This window comes from Pempheris klunzingeri, chromosome 7 (genome assembly GCF_042242105.1).
Source record: "Pempheris klunzingeri isolate RE-2024b chromosome 7, fPemKlu1.hap1, whole genome shotgun sequence".
Lineage (NCBI taxonomy): Eukaryota > Metazoa > Chordata > Actinopteri > Acropomatiformes > Pempheridae > Pempheris > Pempheris klunzingeri.
Window position 1 is genome coordinate 15,937,692 of NC_092018.1, and position 21,180 is coordinate 15,958,871.

General features: G+C 40.9%; 1 protein-coding gene across 2 annotated transcripts in view; it reads left to right on the top strand.

The window, feature by feature from the left end:
• Positions 1 to 21,180, top strand: part of trpm3 (transient receptor potential cation channel, subfamily M, member 3) — a 132,231-nt gene that overhangs the window by 17,256 nt on the left and 93,795 nt on the right. The window contains exon 1 of one of the 2 annotated variants that reach the window (XM_070832997.1): positions 12,905 to 12,994. The exons of the other annotated variant lie outside the window; for it this stretch is intronic. Within the exon in view, the coding sequence (XP_070689098.1) occupies positions 12,905 to 12,994 (90 nt within the window). Of the gene's footprint in view, positions 1 to 12,904; positions 12,995 to 21,180 lie in introns of those variants that run through there. 2 annotated transcript variants of the gene reach the window in all.

Below are 21,180 nucleotides of genomic sequence, written 5' to 3' on the forward strand. Positions count from 1 at the left end.
AATCATTAATATCAAAGATAAACTCAGTCTAGATGTTTATATGATTGCATTAAACTGTACATACTCAACTGCAGGGGAAAGTATTTAAAACTAACCCAGTAGAGACTGAATTAAAGTATTTTGAAGTGGCCAAAGTCATAAAGTTGTTCTTTGTACTTGAGTTAGTGACATTAGATTTTGACACAGTATAACAAGCAATAAGTGCTGGTGCTGATGTCCTTTTGTGCTCCTGAAAGGCTTCATGATAGGCACTTGGTATCACATTAGATTTTGTCTCAAAACATCCATCAGTTTAGATATGGCCTAAATTGCTCTGGTAGACATTTAATGTTATTGTTAAACGCAATTAAAACACAAACAATTTCTTTCCCAGCCTCGTCTCTGCGGAGAGATTCAGATGGGAGACTTAATGTGAGGTTTTGATTGGCTTCAGCTGCTTTAATGCCACCACATTATGCAAAAGAGCAATTCATTGCTACCATCCAACAACAATATGCATGAAAGGAGTATACCACAATGTTCATCAAAGATTGTCTTTTCATAAAACTAGGTTGTATATGCAGTAGGAAGGCGCATGTAATTGTTGCTACTTGACCAGAGAAAAAGGGCTGTGGTATTCCCTTCTGCTCAAAAGGTAGAAAACCCACAACAACAAGAATACACTGGGCTTGTTGCCTTCCAAGGCCACTCCCAGGCTGCTCCTATTGGATAGGCTTGACTGTTAAGTCTATAAATGTACTGTACATGACGAAATTGGTATCCATATATCGGCTTGCTAAAGCTGGAAAAAGTTCTGTTAGACAAAGCCTATTTATTCACGGCAGCACAGCAGCTCCTCCTCTCTTTCCATCTGTGCACATTTACCACAGTAGCACCACCAGTTGTCACTGGGACGGGGCAGCTCTGCCACTTTCCTCATATTCTGGCTCATATAAGTAGCCTTGAATGTCTAATTCCAGCATTAAACTGTCAGAACCTCTGACTGCCCTTGGAGACGGCAAACAAAAAATGAAGAATTACTGTACTTGAACTTGAAGTAGTGTAGATCGAAAAATAGTTGGTTGAAAATCTGTTAAGTTTCTCTCTAAATGCTTGTGTGCCTTGATTTCTTTCTCTGCCTCCCCCTTTTTCTCTCTCCGTTTTCACTCAGTCCATCCACCATCTTCATCCCACTCTTTGCCTTCATGCTCCTCTAATGCTGTGCCGTCCGTCAGTATCAGACTGGTGTGTCTCAGAGGGACTACAGGGATGTTCTCTGCCATGGTTCTTAGTCACACTTCTCTGCTTCATCAGACAGAAGATGGAAACGCTAAAAACTGCTCCCAATATATACTTCTTGAGAAACTTGAACACCAGATTTTAAAGACCTGGAACCAATTGTAATTTTTATCAGTAATTGAATTTGATTTTGACAGTTAATTTAATAGATAATACAGAATCATATTTAATAAACACTATTAAGACACTTGCTTTGTCGATGCTTTGGTAAACCGTTCATGGAAGACAATGGTACACATTCTGCATATGTACTACGATCAGAGTATGTTATGTTAATTTGGAAAACTTTGGCGTGTTACAAGTACCACATAATACTGGTAACAGTGTAAAGTAACTCATTTTGATCACTGGTGCCATAAATCCGTAGCTGTGTTATGTACTTTATCGAGGACATTGTAAAATCATTATTTTTTCTTCTCATTAGATTTCTGCTGTATTACACTGCATTTACACCTCTACACCACCACTACATCTACAACACCTCACTCTCACAGGCAGCTGTTCCAACCTGCTTAGGACTGCCACTGTCATCCCCATCCCCAAGAGCTCCACGGTGATGGGCTTGAATGACTAGGCCAGTAGCCCTCACCGTGATACTCGTGAAGTGCTTTGAGAGGCTGGTCATGGCCCACATACAAGACTTTCAGCGATATCACTGTGGACCCCCATCAGGACACCTACAGGAAGAAGTGCTCCATTGATGATGCCATTTCATCTGTGGTTCACACAGCCCTCACCCACCTGGAGAGCAAGAACTCTTATGTCTCACTTGCTCTTTTTGGACTTCTGCCTTCAATACTATCAGCCCACAGACCCTGGTGCAGAAACTATCAGCTCTTGAACTGAGCCCCTCCCTTGGAAACTGGGTTCTGGACTTCCTAACCAATAGGCCACAGATCGTCAGAATCCACTACATCCTCTCCACCCCCATCATTCTCAGCACTGGGTCTCCCCTCCTGTTCACCCTGCTGACATATGAAACACCCAAGCTGTGATATAGTGACGTTTGCGGACGACACAGCAGTAGTGGGACGCATCACCAACAACGATGAGTCCGAATACAGAGAGAAGGTGGAGAACCTGGAGGTTGGGCAGAGAAAACAACCTCTGCATCAACGTGAAAAAGAGCAAGGAGATGATCGTAGATTTCAGGAAGGGCAGACACACCCCCCCTCTCCTGCACATTGGAGGAGCAGCTGAGGAAGTGGTCTCCACTTCAGGTACCTGGGCGTACACCTCACCGAGGACCTGACCTGGAGCTGCAACACTTCCTGCCTGGCCAGGAAGGCCCATCAGCGCATCTACTTCTTCAGGAGTCCGAGGTGCACTGGACTTGGGAACTCAGTGATCATTTGCTTTGACAGATGGTGGAGAGTGTTCTCTGCTCCTGCATCACCACGTGGCACGGCAGCTGCTCTGCTGCAGAGAGGAAGGCTCTACAGAGGATTGCGGGGAGCAGCCTATCCACCACCACAGACGCTCACACCTGCATCATGAAGGACTCCACCTATCCTGCACACTCATTCTTTGCCCCCTGCTACCTGCAACGACAAATACATTTAGACTTCTACAGACCTACCTCACTGCACATTTCACTTTATAACCCAGCCAACTGCATTTTGGACACATGCTTATTTATCACTGGTAAATGCTTGTTTTTATAGGTTTTTTTACGCTGCTTTTGTTGTCTTGATAGCGCTCCTGCTAATTTTCTAGCGCTCTTGTTTATTTTTCTATCCAGTTTATTTATTGTCTTTGGCTTATAACTTGGACCTGAGTACTTAATTCGTGCCATCTCATGTGGAAATGTGTGCAGGTATGACAATAGAGATCCTTGAATCCTTGAATTTGTGAAGACAAGAACTACAGAATAGCACTATAGTTATGCCATTACAGCGCAGGCAGGAGAACAAGTTTGCACTAAACTTCTTTTTCCTCATAAGTGATCTTTGACAAAGCCTTCTCATCAAGAATTGTTGGTCACCATCAAAAAGTTAAAATCACTGACTTGTAGATTAGTTACAGCTATACCATATTCATAATTCGTGGTCTCCAGTCAGTAATGACAGAAATGGTTTTTACTAAATTATTAAAGTGCTGTCAGTCGAAGGATTTTTTTTGCGGATGTTTTATTTGAATCTATGTTCACAGCGTAGGTGGCATGTTGCAATTATTCTTTCTCCTAAGACTGCCAGTGGTTCTTGCACATATTCATTTCCAATTATGGGGACAGAGTTCCCATAATTGCACCACGCTGAGTGCTGTTTATGTCCTCCTCAGGTCTTGGGAAGTTTGAAGATGCTTTTCGGTCACGACTGGAGAGACACACACACACACACACACACACACACACCGTACACACTGTGCACTTCACTGTAATTGCCTTGTCTCTCATGAACTCTGTTTTGACCTTTAAGCATTTGAAATGGTTTTGTTGCTAAAAGATTCGTTTAGTTTGCTCCCATTTGGTTAGTAATTTTCTTTTAAATACAGAGCAGGGCTTCCAGGTGGATGGTGCCATGTATTTTCTCACAGTTTACTGTACACATTATCATACTGAGCATTTAATGAAAGCTGTATTCATCTGTCAGTTTGTCTTGTGTTTGTCAGGTTGCATGATAAGACACAACCTACAGGTATAATTACGAAGCCACGCTGTTCAATCGTGTCTCCAAGAGCTAATATCTTTAATTCAGAGATCGGTAAAATAAGGGATGTATTAAATGTGGTTACAGTGAGTGTAAGATCCAGTATCTCATCCATAAATCTGATGGTGCTTGTCCTTATTCTATACTGCAATTATGTAGTCATGAGATATTTGTGGTTTTACTACTTGCTATTATGGGGAATGCCAAATGCCACATAAATAATTTCTACTGCAGAGAAAAGGGGATTGACTCTTGCTGTTCCTTTGTCAGACTACCTCACAGCATGAAATAATATGTGCAAAACTAAAAGGTTAAATTTATCAGGAGGGACAGTTGTTGAAGTTCTCCTTCCTTTCATGACTGCATACTTTCATTGTTGAAATTTAATTTCCTTCTTCTCTCCTCTATCTCATTGCTAGTCTTGTCATTCACCCTCGCCGGGTGTTTGACAACATGACTTATCGTATCATTGTCATATCTGCTTTAGCTGCCCTTACTCTTTCCATTTACCCAGCCACTAACCTGGCTTCCACCCCTGCCCTATTAGTGTCACTTGTGTTTTTCTTTCCAAACATGTAAGTCTTGGCCCTATCTCACTAACATGACTGATGGACATTAAGACAGGCAGAAAAAACTTGTAATAGTGGGAGGAAAATAAGAACTGTTGGATGGAGACTGGTGAAATGGCGCTGATAATACCACAGAGGAATGTTGTCACTCCTGCTGTGTACAAAACACATTATCTACTATGACAAATTCACCTCATAATTATTGTATACAGTGTACCAATGTGGGGTCTAGGAGACATTTTGTCATTAAGTTTAAGAGGATATTGGACCTTTTGATCCCCTCAGATTAGGCTGTATGCTCAGGTAGATTTGATTTGGCAGGTCAGGTGGTGTCCAGAGGCTGATGGATTGAAAGGGTAAACTGAGACTGATTTACTGAAATAGCATTATGTTAAGCTTTGATGAAGTGTACCTTACTGCTGTACGTTACTGCTAAATGAACAACCCTTGGAGGCCATTATTTTTAATTAGTACCACCTAAGTCTGTTACCTCCATCTTAACTAATGATGCTGCTGTTTGTTGACAGTCATTTGCACCTGCCGATAACATTTAGAGGCCTAAATGTCAGAGCTGAAAAATGTGGACCTGATTTCAGGGATGTGTGTGAAGACAGATACTCTGTGTGAAGACTTGTTGGGCATGAGTAGTCAATTTGAGTTTATAATGGTAACAGCTTGTTACAGAGGTTTTTCTTAAGGAAACATGAAACTGCAGTGGGTCATTGGCATATTAACATAACTATGACTAGACGCACAACTGGCTGACAGGGAGTGATGGTGAGGAGCAAAAAATGTGGCGAAACAACACATTTTACGACCTATAGCGTGTGTGTGAGTGCGGGTGTTTGTGTGTGCGTGTGGTTCCATCCCGCAGGCTAATAATCATTGCCTCTCTCCAGATGGAAGAGCGTACCCGACTCAGCAGAGGTCTTCCTGCTTCCTCAGGGCAAGAAACGTAGGGGGTAGTTGTGTGTGTGTGTGTGTGTGTGTGTGTGTGTGTGTGTGTGTGTGTGTGTGTGTGTGTGTGTGTGTGTGTGTGTGTGTGTGTGTGTGTGTGTGTGTGTGTGTGTGTGTGTGTGTGTGTGTGTGTGTGTGTGTGTGTGTGCGCGCATGTACATGCACATATGTGTATTTGAGTGCATATGGAGGATGGTATTGAACTGTCACTTACCGAGAATCCCCCAGGGGCTGAGCCTCACACAGAGAAGAGGGAGAGGAAGCCAAATTAGATAGAGGCTTTTGGCATCATCAATCTACAGCAGACAACTTTGTTATCACATACCTTCAGTCACTAGTTTGTACTGAGAAACTCACAGTGTCATTGTCTGTGTGCAGTCATGTACAACTCTTTATGGCACTGCATGTTCTTTTTTAAACCATAATTTACTGTGAAACAATTGGACCCTTAAAAACAGCCATCAGTTCTGCTACAACAAAACATAGAACTAGATAGTTTGCTGTGGAAGGTATCCCTGCAGTAAACACCATTACAGTTAGTGTATATTAACTTTTCTGAGTCACAATAAATGAGAATTGAATCAGCAGCATATACATATATATAAACTGAAACACGCCTTTCTGTACAAGCAAAAGCTTCAGTTCAAACAAAACATAGTGAGAAACAATAACAAGCGTCTTGACCCATAAATTATTCAGGGAACACTTTGGAGGTGTGTGGATAGATCCTGACACGAACTGTAGATCTGTATGCCGAGTTTCAAGGCACCTGCGTTGGCGTGCTCTTCACATAACATTTCTCTTTTTCATCTGTCTTTACTGTTTCATTGGTTGTCATAGCATAGCTTAAAGTGCAACTGAAATCATATTTAATCTTCCTTTTTGCAGTCAAACAAATGTGTGTGTGTGTTTTTTAATGTATTGTTAATATAAGAAAAAAAGGTCTTTGAGGAAATTTTACAAACACTCGGTCTCAGTTGGCTGGAGGAGCTACAAGAGATAGTCGGACAGTGTGTTGTTAGTGGTTTTGAAGAGTAATAACCACACTGGCATCTAACTGGACTGAAGTGGCGTTTGCAAGTACATTAGCGTGCTTTTTAATGTGCTGCAGTTGGGCAGCTATTTAGGTACCCAGCATACAAACTGACGTTAGCAGTAGAACATTTGTTTGGTAGCCGTTCAATGAACTGAGCTGCTGGACAAGACGTGTGTTTATATACTACCGTTCAAAAGTTTGGGGTCACCCAGACAATTTTGTGTTTTCCATGAAAAGTCACACTTTTATTTATCAAATGAGTTGCAAAATGAATAGAAAATATAGTCAAGACATTGACAAGGTTAGAAATAATGATTATTATTTGAAATAATAATTTACTCCTTCAAACTTTGCTTTCGTCAAAGAATGCTCCATTTGCAGCAGTTACAGCATTGCAGACCTTTGGCAGCTGTTAATTTGTTGAGGTAATCTGGAGAAATTTCACCCCACGCTTCCAGAAGCCCCTCCCACAAGTTGGTTTGGCTTGAGGGGCACTTCTTGCGTACCATACGGTCAAGCTGCTCCCTCAACAGCTCAATGGGGTTGAGATCTGGTGACTGCGCTGACCACTCCATTACAGATAGAATACCAGATGCCTGCTTCTTCCCTAAATAGTTCTTGCATAATTTGGAGGTGTGCTTTGGGTCATTGTCCTGTTGTAGGATGAAATTGGCTCCATTCAAGCGCTGTCCACAGGGTATGGCATGGCGTTGCAAAATGGAGTGATAGCCTTCCTTATTCAAAATCCCTTTTACCTTGTACAATTCTCCCACTTTACCAGCACCAAAGCAACCCCAGACCATCACATTACCCCCACCATGCTTGACAGATGGCGTCAGGCACTCTTCCAGTATCTTTTCAGTTGTTCTGCGTCTCACAAATGTTCTTCTGTGTGATCCAAACACCTCAAACTTCAATTCGTCTGTCCATAACACTTTTTTCCAATCTTCCTCTGTCCAATGTCTGTGTTCTTTTGCCCATATTAATCTTTTCCTTTTATTGGCCAGTCTCAGATATGGCTTTTTCTTTGCCACTCTGCCCTGAAGGCCAGCATCCCGGAGTCGCCTCTTCACTGTAGACGTTGACACTGGCGTTTTGCGGGTACTATTTAATGAAGCTGCCAGTTGAGGACCTGTGAGGCGTCTATTTCTCAAACTAGAGACTCTAATGTACTTGTCTTCTTGCTCAGTTGTGCAGCGGGGCCTCCCACTTCTCTTTCTACTCTGGTTAGAGCCTGTTTGTGCTGAGTAGTACACAACGTTGTAGGAAATCTTCAGATTCTTGGCAATTTCTCGCATGGAGTAGCCTTCATTTCTAAGAACAAGAATAGACTGTTGAGTTTCACATGAAAGTTCTCTTTTTCTGGCCATTTTGAGAGTTTAATCGAACCCACAAATGTGATGCTCCAGATACTCAACTAGCTCAAAGGAAGGTCAGTTTTATAGCTTCTCTAACCAGCTAAACTGTTTTCAGCTGTGCTAACATAATTGCACAAGGGTTTTCTAATCATCCATTAGCCTTCTAACGCAATTAGCAAACACAATGTACCATTAGAACACTGGAGTGATGGTTGCTGGAAATGGGCCTCTATATACCTATGGAGATATTGCATTAAAAACCAGACATTTGCAGCTAGAATAGTCATTTACCACATTAACAATGTATAGAGTGTATTTCTGATTAGTTTAATGTTATCTTCATTGAAAAAACAGTGGTTTTCTTTCAAAAATAAGGAAATTTCTAAGTGACCCCAAACTTTTGAACGGTAGTGTATTTGTAAGTTGGATAAGAAGAAAAGTTAATGTAGGTTGTTGTTCAAAGTCTGTAGGTCTGGTGTTTGTGTTGCAGGTTGCTGTCTGGCTCAGTGTGAGCGTCCGCTCTGCCCACAGTGGAACACAGACATCACTGCTTTCTGACAGATTTGATCATCATCTATGTAAACATATTCAGTTGAATCAATGCAAAATTACCGTGCGCCATCATGGAACCAAAAAAAAAAAGATTAATTTCTTCCTTTTGTTTTCTGATTTTTCTTGAAGGAGAACACAGGACATGTACAGAGGTATCTATGCTGGAGCAGACGAAACAAAAGCACTTTAATTTCTTCCCTTTTTTCTCCCCACTTAATACAGTTCAGGTTGTTCAGGTCAATTCAGTACATTTTTTGACAATACTAGCTGGACTCCAATTAAAATGCTGTGTATGAAATACAATAATAATATTACACAAACTTATGTCTTTCGCTCAGATCTGCACTTCCACAAGCATTTCTGGCACAAATACCAGCAGAGAGGATTCACATTTTAATGAGCGAGCAGCTGCTCAGGAGCTCCTAGTTTTGCTTGAATGACAGGTGGAAATGGGCTTCTTTCTCACCCCTGTCACAGTGCAGATGTCACAGGGTCTACCTGAGGCAGAGATGTCTCAGAAAATAAATGGGCTACACAGAACACCCACTTAACGTGTAGTAACACCTAAATGTGCTCACACACACACACTCACTTGAGCGTACAGCAGATGATGAAATGTAGTTTTCGCCGCGACCACTCGTGGGTTGTGAATCAATTGTTCAGACATTCAACAATGCACACATACATTTACACATTCTTACATTTACATAATACAACAAATCCACATCTACAGGCGCTAAAGTGACTTCAGCTGGCACATCTTAATCATGTACAGTATCAGTGCAGTATCTGTTCAGTTGACAGTACATTCTGTTGTGATTTTGTGTATAAAAACGCCTGTTACCTCAGTCTGTGCTCGCTCTAAGATGTATTACCATATAACACTCTTTTTCCCACTTTATCTTGAAATGTGAGTGGCAAAACATTTTGGGATATTTACTGTATTGTATTACTCACCATCTGATACAAGCTCTCGGCGCTGAAGAACTTCACTGAAGTTATTCACGGTAAATTGTCTGCCAAGTTAGGCTCTCATGGGGAGAAATGAATCACTGTGAGAAAATTAAATCTCATCTTGTCTGGTCTTGTTCTTTGCCAGAGCTTTAATACCTTTTAATGTTGTGATAATTACTGTAGCCAAGAGGAGTGAGAGTGTAAAACACACAAGACACACTCTCTCTGCCCCCTGGTGGTGGGAATTGTGTATGTTGTTTTTTGGCAGGAAGATAATGCAGACTTCATCTGGTCAGTATCATGATGCATTTTGCAATTAAAAGGCAGTCACTCTGGTTCTATTGCAGTAAAGTAACTGGTAGTTTGATAATGATTCATAAATGATATCATTGTTTAGAGGGCAGGGTTGACTGATGGAGGCTGAGATAGGTATTGTGCATTAGAAGGTTGCCATCTAGAGTTTGGATTCAGACAGTGCAGAGTGATGCACTGAGCTACATGTGTTTGCTGAACCATTTCATGGGGTGAGATGTGTGACTCCAGAGGGTTGGATTGGACACTCCTCCCCCTTCCTTCCTCTCTCTCTCACACACACACACCCACATACACATACACATACACATACACACACACACTTACTGTGAGGCGGTGACTCAAGCAACTAATTAGGACATTTACTAATACAATAATGCTCTACACTATCATTGATGCATTAGAATACCACGTCAGCAAGATGCAGTTTGAGAACAATATTGCAAAGTATCATTCATGTTTTATCATTTTGTGTTGCATTGTAGCAGCTACTGTTTTAACAGTTATGTAAGGAAGCAAAAACACTCAGTTCATTACCTATTACTTTTTGTTCTTTATTTTGCTTGAAGGATAACTCTGACTGCCTGTCTCGCTTCACTGAATCATTTTCCTCAAGGTTCCTTTTTTATGAAGCTCAATAGGGCAAACTGCTGCCTTTGTATTCTGTGTCCATATTATAAGCTCAGAGTTTATTTGCACACACAGAGTTTCTCAACTTAGCCTGAGCATATGTTGCACAAGCATATTCAGATATTTTGATGCTTCGTGCAGCTACATTCTTAGTGACATTAATTTGAACTCTTTTATTACAATGAGAACGTGCAGCACATCTAACAGGAGGCATCATGTGCTGTCATCAGCACCTCTGAACCTCCAGTGTTTTTATCTCTGCACCAGAGAATCAAATCGCACTGACTCATTCCTCAACCAGCCCGAACATGCCACATCTATCGCAAAGAGAGTTGTTAATTTCTGTGTTTCATATCTTCTGTTATGACAAGCGTTTGGGTGTTTGAGTATTGTGAGGCAGTAAGTCACTGGAGACAAACACTCTCAGTGCATGGAAATAGAAATAAAGGCACACCAAATTCAGAACAATCAACAAAGATGAAGTAAAAATAGCTGGCTCATTTTTACATTTTGTAGCCAATGTGCTTCATAATCAACCACTCAAGTCAAGCTGTACTACACTGATAAGGTTTGCTATTGTTGATATACTCTAAATTCTTACAGCTCTGTGGATGCATGTGAACATGTGAACCAATAACACCACAAAATTTGATTCTCCTTCTGCCCTTAATCAGTGAGAGCGATGATTTAGCCTTTAATCAAACCGGGTGAGACTTGTGTAGAAATAGATGACAAATATCACTACATCAGACGGCAAAACCAAGCCGAACAACAAGTCAGAGCCGCTGCCCAGCGACAGACTCAGTTAAGATACTAAGCTAACACAGTAGCACAAAAGCTAAGAGATACTGTCAGTCCGAGGTTGTGTACAGAATGAATGAGAGAAAGATCCAGCCACAGAGCTGTGGCAGCGGGGGATGGAGGATGCACAAATTTGCTTTGGTCTGAGATGCTGAGATACCATTTAGAGAAAACATTTGTTACAGCATAAAACTAAAAATATTTGGTTCTGACAGTTGCTAAAGAAAGTACATTTGGTGTGCAGACCCTGATTTAATTAATTTGTTAGTTGATAAGAGAAAATATTCATACGATTAGATGTAAATGCATTCACACATTTCTTATACTGTTACATAAACACCTGACTTTAAGGACCCATATTGAGAAGTCTCTATTATTATTAGTGATGCTGGTAAAGATTAATCTGTATTTCTGTCGTTTCTTTGTCGAGGCAGACTAAGACATGCTTATTTTTGCCATCTACAAGTCAAACTATTCAGTCTTATGTGTATTGTAATGTACTCAGTTAAAAAATTGCAATTTGGATTTTAAAGGGAATTATTGAAAAAAGAGACAGTTAATTGTCTTTTCTATTCATTTTCTATTGTCTTTGTAGGTGCAGCTTAACAATAATGCAAATAGAGCTAACGAAATTGCATCAAATGAGATCTGGAGAGGTGTAGGTGCTGAGCGACATAAATGAGTTTATTCAATATGTCAGATCAACACCCTTGTTTAACCACTCTAGAGCTTTTTGTGCATACGTGTAATGTGCAAATCAATAAGTAGGTCGCACTGCTCTCTGCTGCCACTGTACCAAGTTCTTTCATGTGCTTCTATCTTCAAGCTCCATCTGAATTCACTGTATAAGAAGGAGCTTTGACTCCACTTCACCCATTTCTATTTTGACCACCATACAGTGCCTCTCCCTTTTCCCTCTCTTCCCTTTCTCTCCATCTTGCCCTCTCCCTCTTTCTCTCTCTCTCTCTCTCCATCCCACCTCTTTTTTCCATGCGCAGAAGGCAATCTTTTTCTTTTGCATCCTATCCCCATAGTTTCAATTTCAGCTTGTTCATCATTTGTATCTTATTTTATGTCTCACCATTTACTCTCTCTCTCTTCATCTCCCTGTCTCTCGCTTTCATTCTCCTCCTCTCTCTCTTTTTTTCTCTCATCTTGGAGACAGTAGTGTGCATGCAGCCTCAAATCTAAGCTGCTGCCTGTCAGGCTGCTCCGTTTATGCGCTCTGCTCCTTTCCTCTCTTCTCCCCTATGCGCTATACTGCACTGCACTGCACTGCTCGTCTCTCCACTCCTCCTTCTCTTTTTCTCCTCTTTCTCTTTCTCTACCTGCATCCCTCTTACTCTACAAGCTCTTGTGTCTGTTGTGCATTGCTGTACTTTGCTCCATTGTTTTGGAAAATACTGTACACTCTGGGTTTTTTCGCGCCAGAGCTGAGTACACTCCAGCTACTGGTGAAAGAGGATTCAGATGCTCCTGGTGCTCCAGGATTTGCTTGCCTTGGACTCTTTGGATCTGTGTTGGCCAGAGTGGAGAAACGGGCAAGGAGGAAGGGGAGAGTGGGCAGAGAGCTGCCCAGGTGAGAGCTTCATCTGCTTAAGGAAGGAAAGGCTTCAAGGTGGTGGCAGTGGTGGTGGCGGTAGTGGTTGATGGTTATCCGTCGAGGGTCATGCCCTGGGACTTGTGGGCTTTTCGGCAGTTGGAGTTGGAGACCCTCTCCCATTTTTGCCCCCTTAGTGGGGCAGTGTTGATCCTGGTGCCGGGAGAAGCCACCGGGCACCAGTGGCTGCACCGTGAAGAGTGGGCACCATGAACCAGCTGGATGCACCACGGCCACTCAACTGGACCATCAGAAAACTGTGCCATGCAGCCTTCCTGCCATCTGTACGCCTGCTAAAGGTAAAAGAACACAGGGGAAGGGAGAGTGGGAGTGAACTGAAAAATAAATGCCCCAGGAGTGTATAGTAAAATATTTCAGGTGGCCCTTCTGCTATCCTGCTACTTTACAAAGGTGAGGGTACAAAATGAAAACTGGAAAAACTGCTATGCCACATCCCTGGTTGCTTCAAGTGTACTTGGTGCATAACCCAGTGAATGTAAGGCAGGCATTAAGAAGGAATGGAGGGAACGCTGTAGACAAAAATGATTAGAAGTGTGACACAACTGCCAGCATAACACTCAAGGGAACATAAAGCTTTGGAAGTAAGGGAATCTGCAAAGAGGGGAGGATAAAAATGGAGACAGAGGAGAAGCAGGAGCATGATGTGAGAGAATGAGATATAGAAATGGAAGAAGCAATGACAAAAAAGTGTGTCAAAAGTGAAAAAGCAAAGAAACCAAGGGGGAAAAAACGAAGGAGGGGAGAGGACAAGAGATAGAAAAAAAATCTGAAGGTGAGAGTAGATTATGGGGCTCCAGTGTTGAAAATGGCAAGAGCGTTACACAAACGGGGAAATTGAAGAGACTAAGCCAAAGGAATGAGAGGAAGGCAAAGGAAAGGCAGATGGTGAATGAAAGAGGCAGAATATAAGGGTAGAGGGGATTTTGTAAGGATGGGTGTGCAGAAATATTAAACTGGAGATGAGTGGAGGAGATTTAGGAAAGAGGTGGGTGTGTAACATCAAAACCTAGTAGACAGGCATTAAAATGGACTCTTGCTTAATGTAAAGCCTCATGTTGAATTTTTGTTCAAGTTAGCCTGGTTTAGTTGGCAAACCAAACCTTTTCATGCCATTACCTGAGCAGAGGTGTGTAGTATAACGTGTGTGAATGAGTGTATATTCACAAGTGTATCTGAGCATGTGTGCGTGTATCTGTGTGTTTTGTAGCCTCTTAAAATTCAGAGTGCCTTTGTATGGCTAGTTTACAGACATTTGTAGCCTAAAACTCATCTTTATTCATACACGTGCTTTTAAAAGCCAGTTACAGGCACATTGTAAGGAGCGCTATTGTTGGAGGTCTTGAATGCCTGTTCTTCACTCTCCTTTGATCTGGCTTTATCAAAGTGTTGCTGCTGTGATGTTGAACCACACAACCAGAGTGCCTGGGCTCGTATGTCAGGCATTTGCATTTGTATAGCCTGGTTAAATGAATATCATTGTAATCCCAGATTGAATGTGCATAGAGTCACTGTGTGTGTGTGTGGGCGTGTGCGCGCCTGTGTGCGCGTTTGTGTCTGAGGACGTACACAGTGTGTTAACACGTGCTTTACTTTGGAACCTTACATGAGGATGCACTTTTGTCAGTGTTGTCTCTGCATGTGTGTGTTTAGAGCATTTAGAGCTGCAAATGTAATGGAATATATTCCTTCTTGAAAGAAGAATGCTCTTGAATGCTCCAAATTGCACCAGTGAACATCTATAAAGGATTGGTGATTTTAATCTGAGAAATAATTATTTTTATAAATCATACCACCAATTAGATTCAATTGATTTTTTTCCCCACTAAACTGGATCTTGAATAAATGATGTCATCAAATGAGACCTTTTGAATTTAGCGCATTGACACTAATTACGTGATTCCCTCTGGGGCCATAACATGTGGTAACAACACCAAAATAAGTTTCATTTGAATTTAGGGTTCCTTTCTTTATAAACAGAAAATGTTCCTATCCCATACTCCCTCTGTTTGTCCAGCGATGGTTAACCAAGCAGCTCCAGATCATTACCACAGTGTTGTCTCTGCTGTTTGGCTTGTAAGATACTTACTCAAATTAACTACGAATGAGTTAATACTAATGTGAATCATCTTTACTCTCACATTATGATTCTCTTAATGTCACTGCTTTTGAATAGCTGTTTTTTCATTTTGAGGTTAAATTCTCAGTTACAACCTGTAGCCCTGCTTGCCTTTGCACCATTATGGTCCCTGAAACAGTGTGTACTGTATCTGAATCCTTCTAGGGAGACATCAGGCTGTCAGTGTTAAATTAAACTAATAAGCCTGTCATTATTGTGGGAAATTTCTGCACGACAAGCACTTTCCTCCCGTGTCCCTCTAACTTATTACCTGCCTGCTGCTGCCAACTGCATACTTATGCTTGTGTGTGCATACGAGTGTGACTACAATTGATAGGCTGTCAGGGATGTTCACTGTCTTCCTTGGGCAGCGAAATATGTCCGACAGATTGTGCGTGCGTGTTTGTGTTTGTGCGTGGGTGTGTGCTTGTGTCTACACACGTGCGTTTCTTCGAGTGTGTGCGTTTACAGTATAATGCAGTGCTGCAGGCATGTTGCAGCAAATATGTTCTCGCCAGTGTGCGAGCAAATGACTTGGACCCTGTGATCTGCTGAGAGTGGTAAAAAAACAGTTACAAAAAGTACATTTTGTACAACTTTATATTTAATGTTAAATTAATACTGCAAATAGGGATAACACACCAAGAAATGTTACAGTACCATCATACAGTATCTGTCTCCTTCTAGCCACCCAGTAAAGCAACCTAATCTCATGTGCTATGTAATCACACACACACACAAACAACCTAACCTGCTGATATGTCCCGAGGCATGTGTTTCTTTTATGATGTAGTTAATCAAAAAACTATTCCCATCTTCTCAACCTTCATTACCCTTAAGCTGACCACATAACAAGTGGTAGCATGTGTGTGTGAATGAGACTGACCTGAAGCTTGCTCAGATATTGATCATTTAAAGATATCATTTTTACCGTGGGACGAGACCCACAAGCACTAATATGAAATTGGCTCTGTTTGATGGCTTATCCATGAGAGAACCGCGGCATACAATGTTAAAATTGCGTGTGTGTGTGTGCAGATGTCCTTGAGTGGTGTGCTGTAAGATGTTTTCATTCACCTGTGTGTCTCTCTATGGTTATGTGCCTGTAACATTGTCAAGTTAATGCGTGAATGTGATTGGACTTTAGTGATAGTGGATTAAGTTACCTTAATGAGGATGATTTCCTGCCTAGTTATACAGAGTTAAGTTGAATATACCATCAGAATATTTGCTTTTGTCCGCATGGGCGGTACCACTACACTAATTTTATTAATGATCCCAAACTGACAATGAATCAAGTTTGCACTGACATAAGTGTTCAACAAGTAATTTAATTCATTACAACAGCTTTCCATTGACCTTTGAAATGGCAAGCAATTGGCCAAGTGCCACTTTCCGAAAGAGTAATGCCCCTATTAGACATGGGAGGGGAAGAGGTGTTTCCTGAACTAGGACACCTAAAAAAGGAGGAGAAAGCACACCTGGGGTTTCTCTCAGGTCCGTGTGCTCTCATCCTGTGTGTCTGGCCAGAAAGCCTCTGTTCTCTCTGTCAGAGCTTGTGTCTTGTTCCTGAAATAATTATATGCAACACTGCCATTGCCGAGATTTATGCAAGTTTAAGCCTGGGATTTTGTGTAGACTCAGCGGGATAAAGTGTGAAACAGGGAAACAATATTGGGCAGAGAATCAGGAATGGAAAATCTGTCATCATTCATCCTCCCTTGGCAACTTCAGTACTTCTTTCATGTTCAACAACATTGTGCTTGTTTCAGTCATATACCTTTTATTTAGCTTTTGTAAGGCGACAGCCTCTCTTAAAATCCACATTTTGATTGTGTGCTTTTTTTTAAATCTTTCTTTTCATTGCACTACATTAAGTTGTCTTGCTGCTTCCCCTCTGTCAGTTTCAATGGAATTATATTCACATCTCCTTACCCTTTTAAGCAATCAGTCTGTTAATACCTCCGCAGTGCTGTGCTGTAATTGTGTAAAGAAAATGCCGCATACAGTGAATACAGTAATCCTTTCTTTGCTTCCCTACATGAAGTTGTTCCCATTCTGCTCTCCCTCTCTTGTCTCTACCTTGCAATTTTCTCCATCAAGTCCTGTCTTTCTCTCTTTCATCTTCTTTTTCTGCCTCTTTGTCTTTTTCCTACAATCTCCTCGCTCCTCTCTTTTTCTCTCTTCCCGTAATCATAAAGCATAGATAACACTCCATCTTATGCAAAATACATGGGGGACGGGACGCTGCTGCTAAAAAAAAATAAATATATGCTAAAAATAAATTTGTACATAAAGAGATACACTGTTGCAGTGCTTTATATCATCTAGTCAAGCTGTGCAGAGTGAATATGTATGAGTTAATCTAACATAATAATATTCATAAATGTCTCCTGTTTTTGATGTGAATTCTGACACTTACAATATACAGTATTGTACAATAACCAAGAAACAAAGTACAATGTGTCACCCATAGGTGGCACCACCCATTTTTATATCTGCATTAGATACATTAAGGTGAACTGATACAGTAGATCTCAGCACCAACAAATGTAGAGTAAATAGTTTGACATAGATCAAGGTTCCTTGTACCAATAAAACTCTTTCAGTATACGTCACACAAGTAGCATGTTGATATTACATGAGACCATAACTTTTATATTATCACTGTGCCTGTTTTCTACTGTTAATCAGATATAATGTGATGCTGGAGCAGCTTAAGTATTGCAACAGAAATTTTCAGGCTGAGGTGAGCGACAAGAATATACAAAATGGCCACATATAAAGCAATTAATTCCAAACCTTAAATGGAAAACTATAATTTACGCCTACAAGCATAAGAAATTAATACATGGAAGTGAATTCAGCATTTTTACAGTGCAAATACAAAGAAAACTAGCTGCTCATCCAATGTTTCTACTTACTGTTTTACAGTACAGTGTTTTGGAGGTCAGTCTTGCTTCTCTCAAAATCCCCACACTCTTTTTCTGTCTCACTTCCACACTTACTGACAGATCCCAAAGTGTTGAGGACAAATGCTACTTGAGTGTTGAATGAAACTGGAGGAAACAACATGTTGTCACGCACGCCTACGGGACGGTCCTCTCCCTTTTCTGTCACTCTTCCTCTTTTTTCTTTTTTGCTGTGTGAACAAGCCTCAAAGTCATAGGATGTCTCAAAGCTTGCTTGCTTGTTTGTGTCTCAATTAACAGGCAAATACCACATTTGTGAGATTTCAATTAAAACAGTATCTCACTAATGAGCCAAAACGAGAACATAAGCTGCCAATTAACACCTAATTCCTTTATTCTGGCACACAAAGACTTTACATTTCCTGTTTGGCACGCTTCCACACAATATTATGGGAAGTAAAACAAGCTGGTTGCACATTTGTCTTTCATGCTTTCTAAAATATCTGGATCTTTAAACAAAAAGCCAGCTCAAGGAAACAATGTGTCATGCTATTTGTTCTCTTTGTTCCCAAATACATTTATGCTTAATTAATGCAACAGATTATACAGAATGACGCTGCCTACCAGTCAGCTGCTGAATCATTTATGAGAATCGATGCTGAAAGTACGTTCAGTTTCAGAATAAATGTATAATTTGGCAAACCAGTTATAGCTTTCACTGTGGAAGTTTCTCACAAGCTACTGCAGCAAACATCAGCAACATACTGTACACATGCAAACGCGAATGTAAATTCCATATCCTCCCACTCACAGCTCCCTCCTTGTAGTCAGAGCAGCAGCATCCATGACACCAGCAGTGGACTCTGAACAGTGACCTTTGACCTGTAGGAAGTTGAACACTGGTATTGAGTTTATACTGTGCATTAATTCATGTATCGCTTGGGTTGTCTGTGTGCGCAAAAGGTTGTGCACATAGTAATTGTTTTTTGCAGCTTTATGCTACTGCATAATTGTTTCAACCCAGCTTTAATGCGGTATTGCCGAACCTAACCTACTGCAGAACCCTGATTTGAATTCAGACCCACAACATTTAAAAACACAGCAATTTTCCTTTTCATGAGAATTTATATTTACTAGTAGGAACTAGCCTAGCACATGATGAGGAAGCCATTAAAGTATGATTAAGTCTAATTTAAAATATGCTAACACTTTCTTGCCAACACTAATTTCTTTTAGTTTAATATGAAGCTGGAGCTAGGCACTAGTTAGCTTAGCTTAGCATAAAGCACCAGAAACAGAAACAGCAAACCTAGTTCTGTCCAAGCTTACAGAGTGTACGCTGCAGTATATGGTTTTTACACTTCTTTAAAGCTTAGATCTCAAAATGTCAAGTTGTTTCTTTAACACTCCATTGCATTTAAAAGTCTTACACCCTGCGTGTAGATGCAGGGTCGGCTTTATGAATCACTTTAATTAGTTAAGTGGTACTGTTGTAGTGTGGCCTTGCCTGGAAAGGGGAATGAGATCATTTCATATAGGATGTTGGACTGTGTGTGTCTGTATATGTATATATATCTGGCTGTCTTGACTGCATTATGGCATGGCCTTAGGATGTAATTTACCACTTGTCAATAGGCCATTAAATCAATAAATTCACTAATCAATATGTTTCCATTTAATTACTCTCACATATAATTGTCACTGCTGTTAAGATAATGAAATGGCACAGTGAGGTGTGAGGGAAGGATCGGAAAAGTATTGAAATTGTGTTTTGAGCTCAGGAGACTAAAATTAGAGGCTCTCTAATAATCTGAGAGCATATTGTTACTGAGGCATGTGTAATCAATCAAGCTGTTGTTCGTGTTGAACTGAAGCCAGCAAATCAATGCTACTTTGACAGTGTGGTGAAATGCAGCCTGATCAGGGCCAAGTCTCACAATCAGCACCATGGATAGCGACTGCACAGCATATACACATATATATACACACACACACACACCTCTCAGTGATCGTCTTAATCCCCAGCCTAAAATTGTATTGTGCTTTTTATTGCTTAATCAGTGTTATTCATTGGGGCTGCAACTAATAATTATTTATATTATTGATTAAAGCTGGTGCAGGCAGTTTATTGTTGACCCCATTTCAAAAACTCCATAATAGCCTTTTAGCATATTGATTATTCATGGAATCTGAAAGAAAACAAGACTTCAACACCTTCTCTTGGCCCTGATTTTTAAGGCTTTAAAAACGTAGCCCATGACAGGAGACACTGACCAGTCACAGGTCCCTTTGAGGGGGGGGGCTGATCCACTAATGTGCATGTCCCCTCAGATGCTGCTGAAAGCCTGATACAGTGGCAGAAAAACCTGCTTAAAACGTTGCTTTTCTGACATTGGCAACAACACTGCACACCGCAAAGCAACCCAAACAAAGGAAGACTGACTTTTCAAAAAGATAGAATTGCTGCTATACAGTGTACCAGCACTGGGATTGCAGTCACAATCGGTTGCTGCTAACTAACCTTTGCTGTATGTGTGAAGCGCTGTATATCCCCGTGGAGTCTGGTGGGAAGAGTGCAGTACAGCAGCGCAGTAAGAGCATTAAGAAGTGGGCATAGAAATGACATCACCCATCGGTTTATGGACTGTTGTTTGCAAGCCTTGAGTTTGGCTTTACGGGCTCGTGCATCATTTTAGTTTTTTGGAGCCAGAAGTGATGTCGTTCCACCAAGACCGTATTCCATCCCTAAAGCATACCCTGATTTATGGTCTGTTTTGCTTGAAATAGGACTAAATAAGACCAAAATTTACTAAAGGAACATCATTCTTTATTGTAACAAGCAACTCAGACCATGAACTCATTAGTAAAATAAAATGAGACGATTTTATTTTTCATACGCTTTTGACCTCTTTTTGCAACCAGCAGAGGCCACCTGCTGGCCATTACAAAGAATGCAGGTTTAAGGCTTTTCCCAAGCTACGTCCACTTCGTTTGTACAGTCTGTTAGTAGGAGATAAAAGTTATCGCAGTATTTCAACAAATTTAAAATGATTATTTTCTATCCTTGCATTTGAATGTTGAGAATAATCTTTATTCATTTGTGCCAATTTTATTTTAAAATATGGTAGTCGATAGTTATGATATAGTAGCTTTATAATTAGCTTTATAATTACATAAGCACGTCTTGCAAAGAAGTGAGGTGGGACTTTGACTGTCTATAGCAGAGACACTGTATGTGTTTCAGTGTGTAACATGAAATTGCATACGTGCCCTTGTTAGGATCTGCACTGATAGAGTGTCACCTGTGTAAACATTAGACACACTCATGTGAACGGATGTGTGGACATGTCCTTCTCTAGATGTCGGAGCAAGTGGTAGTTTGTAAATTATTGATATGGCCTTGGCGTGCGTGTGCGTGCGCATGTGCGTGTGCATG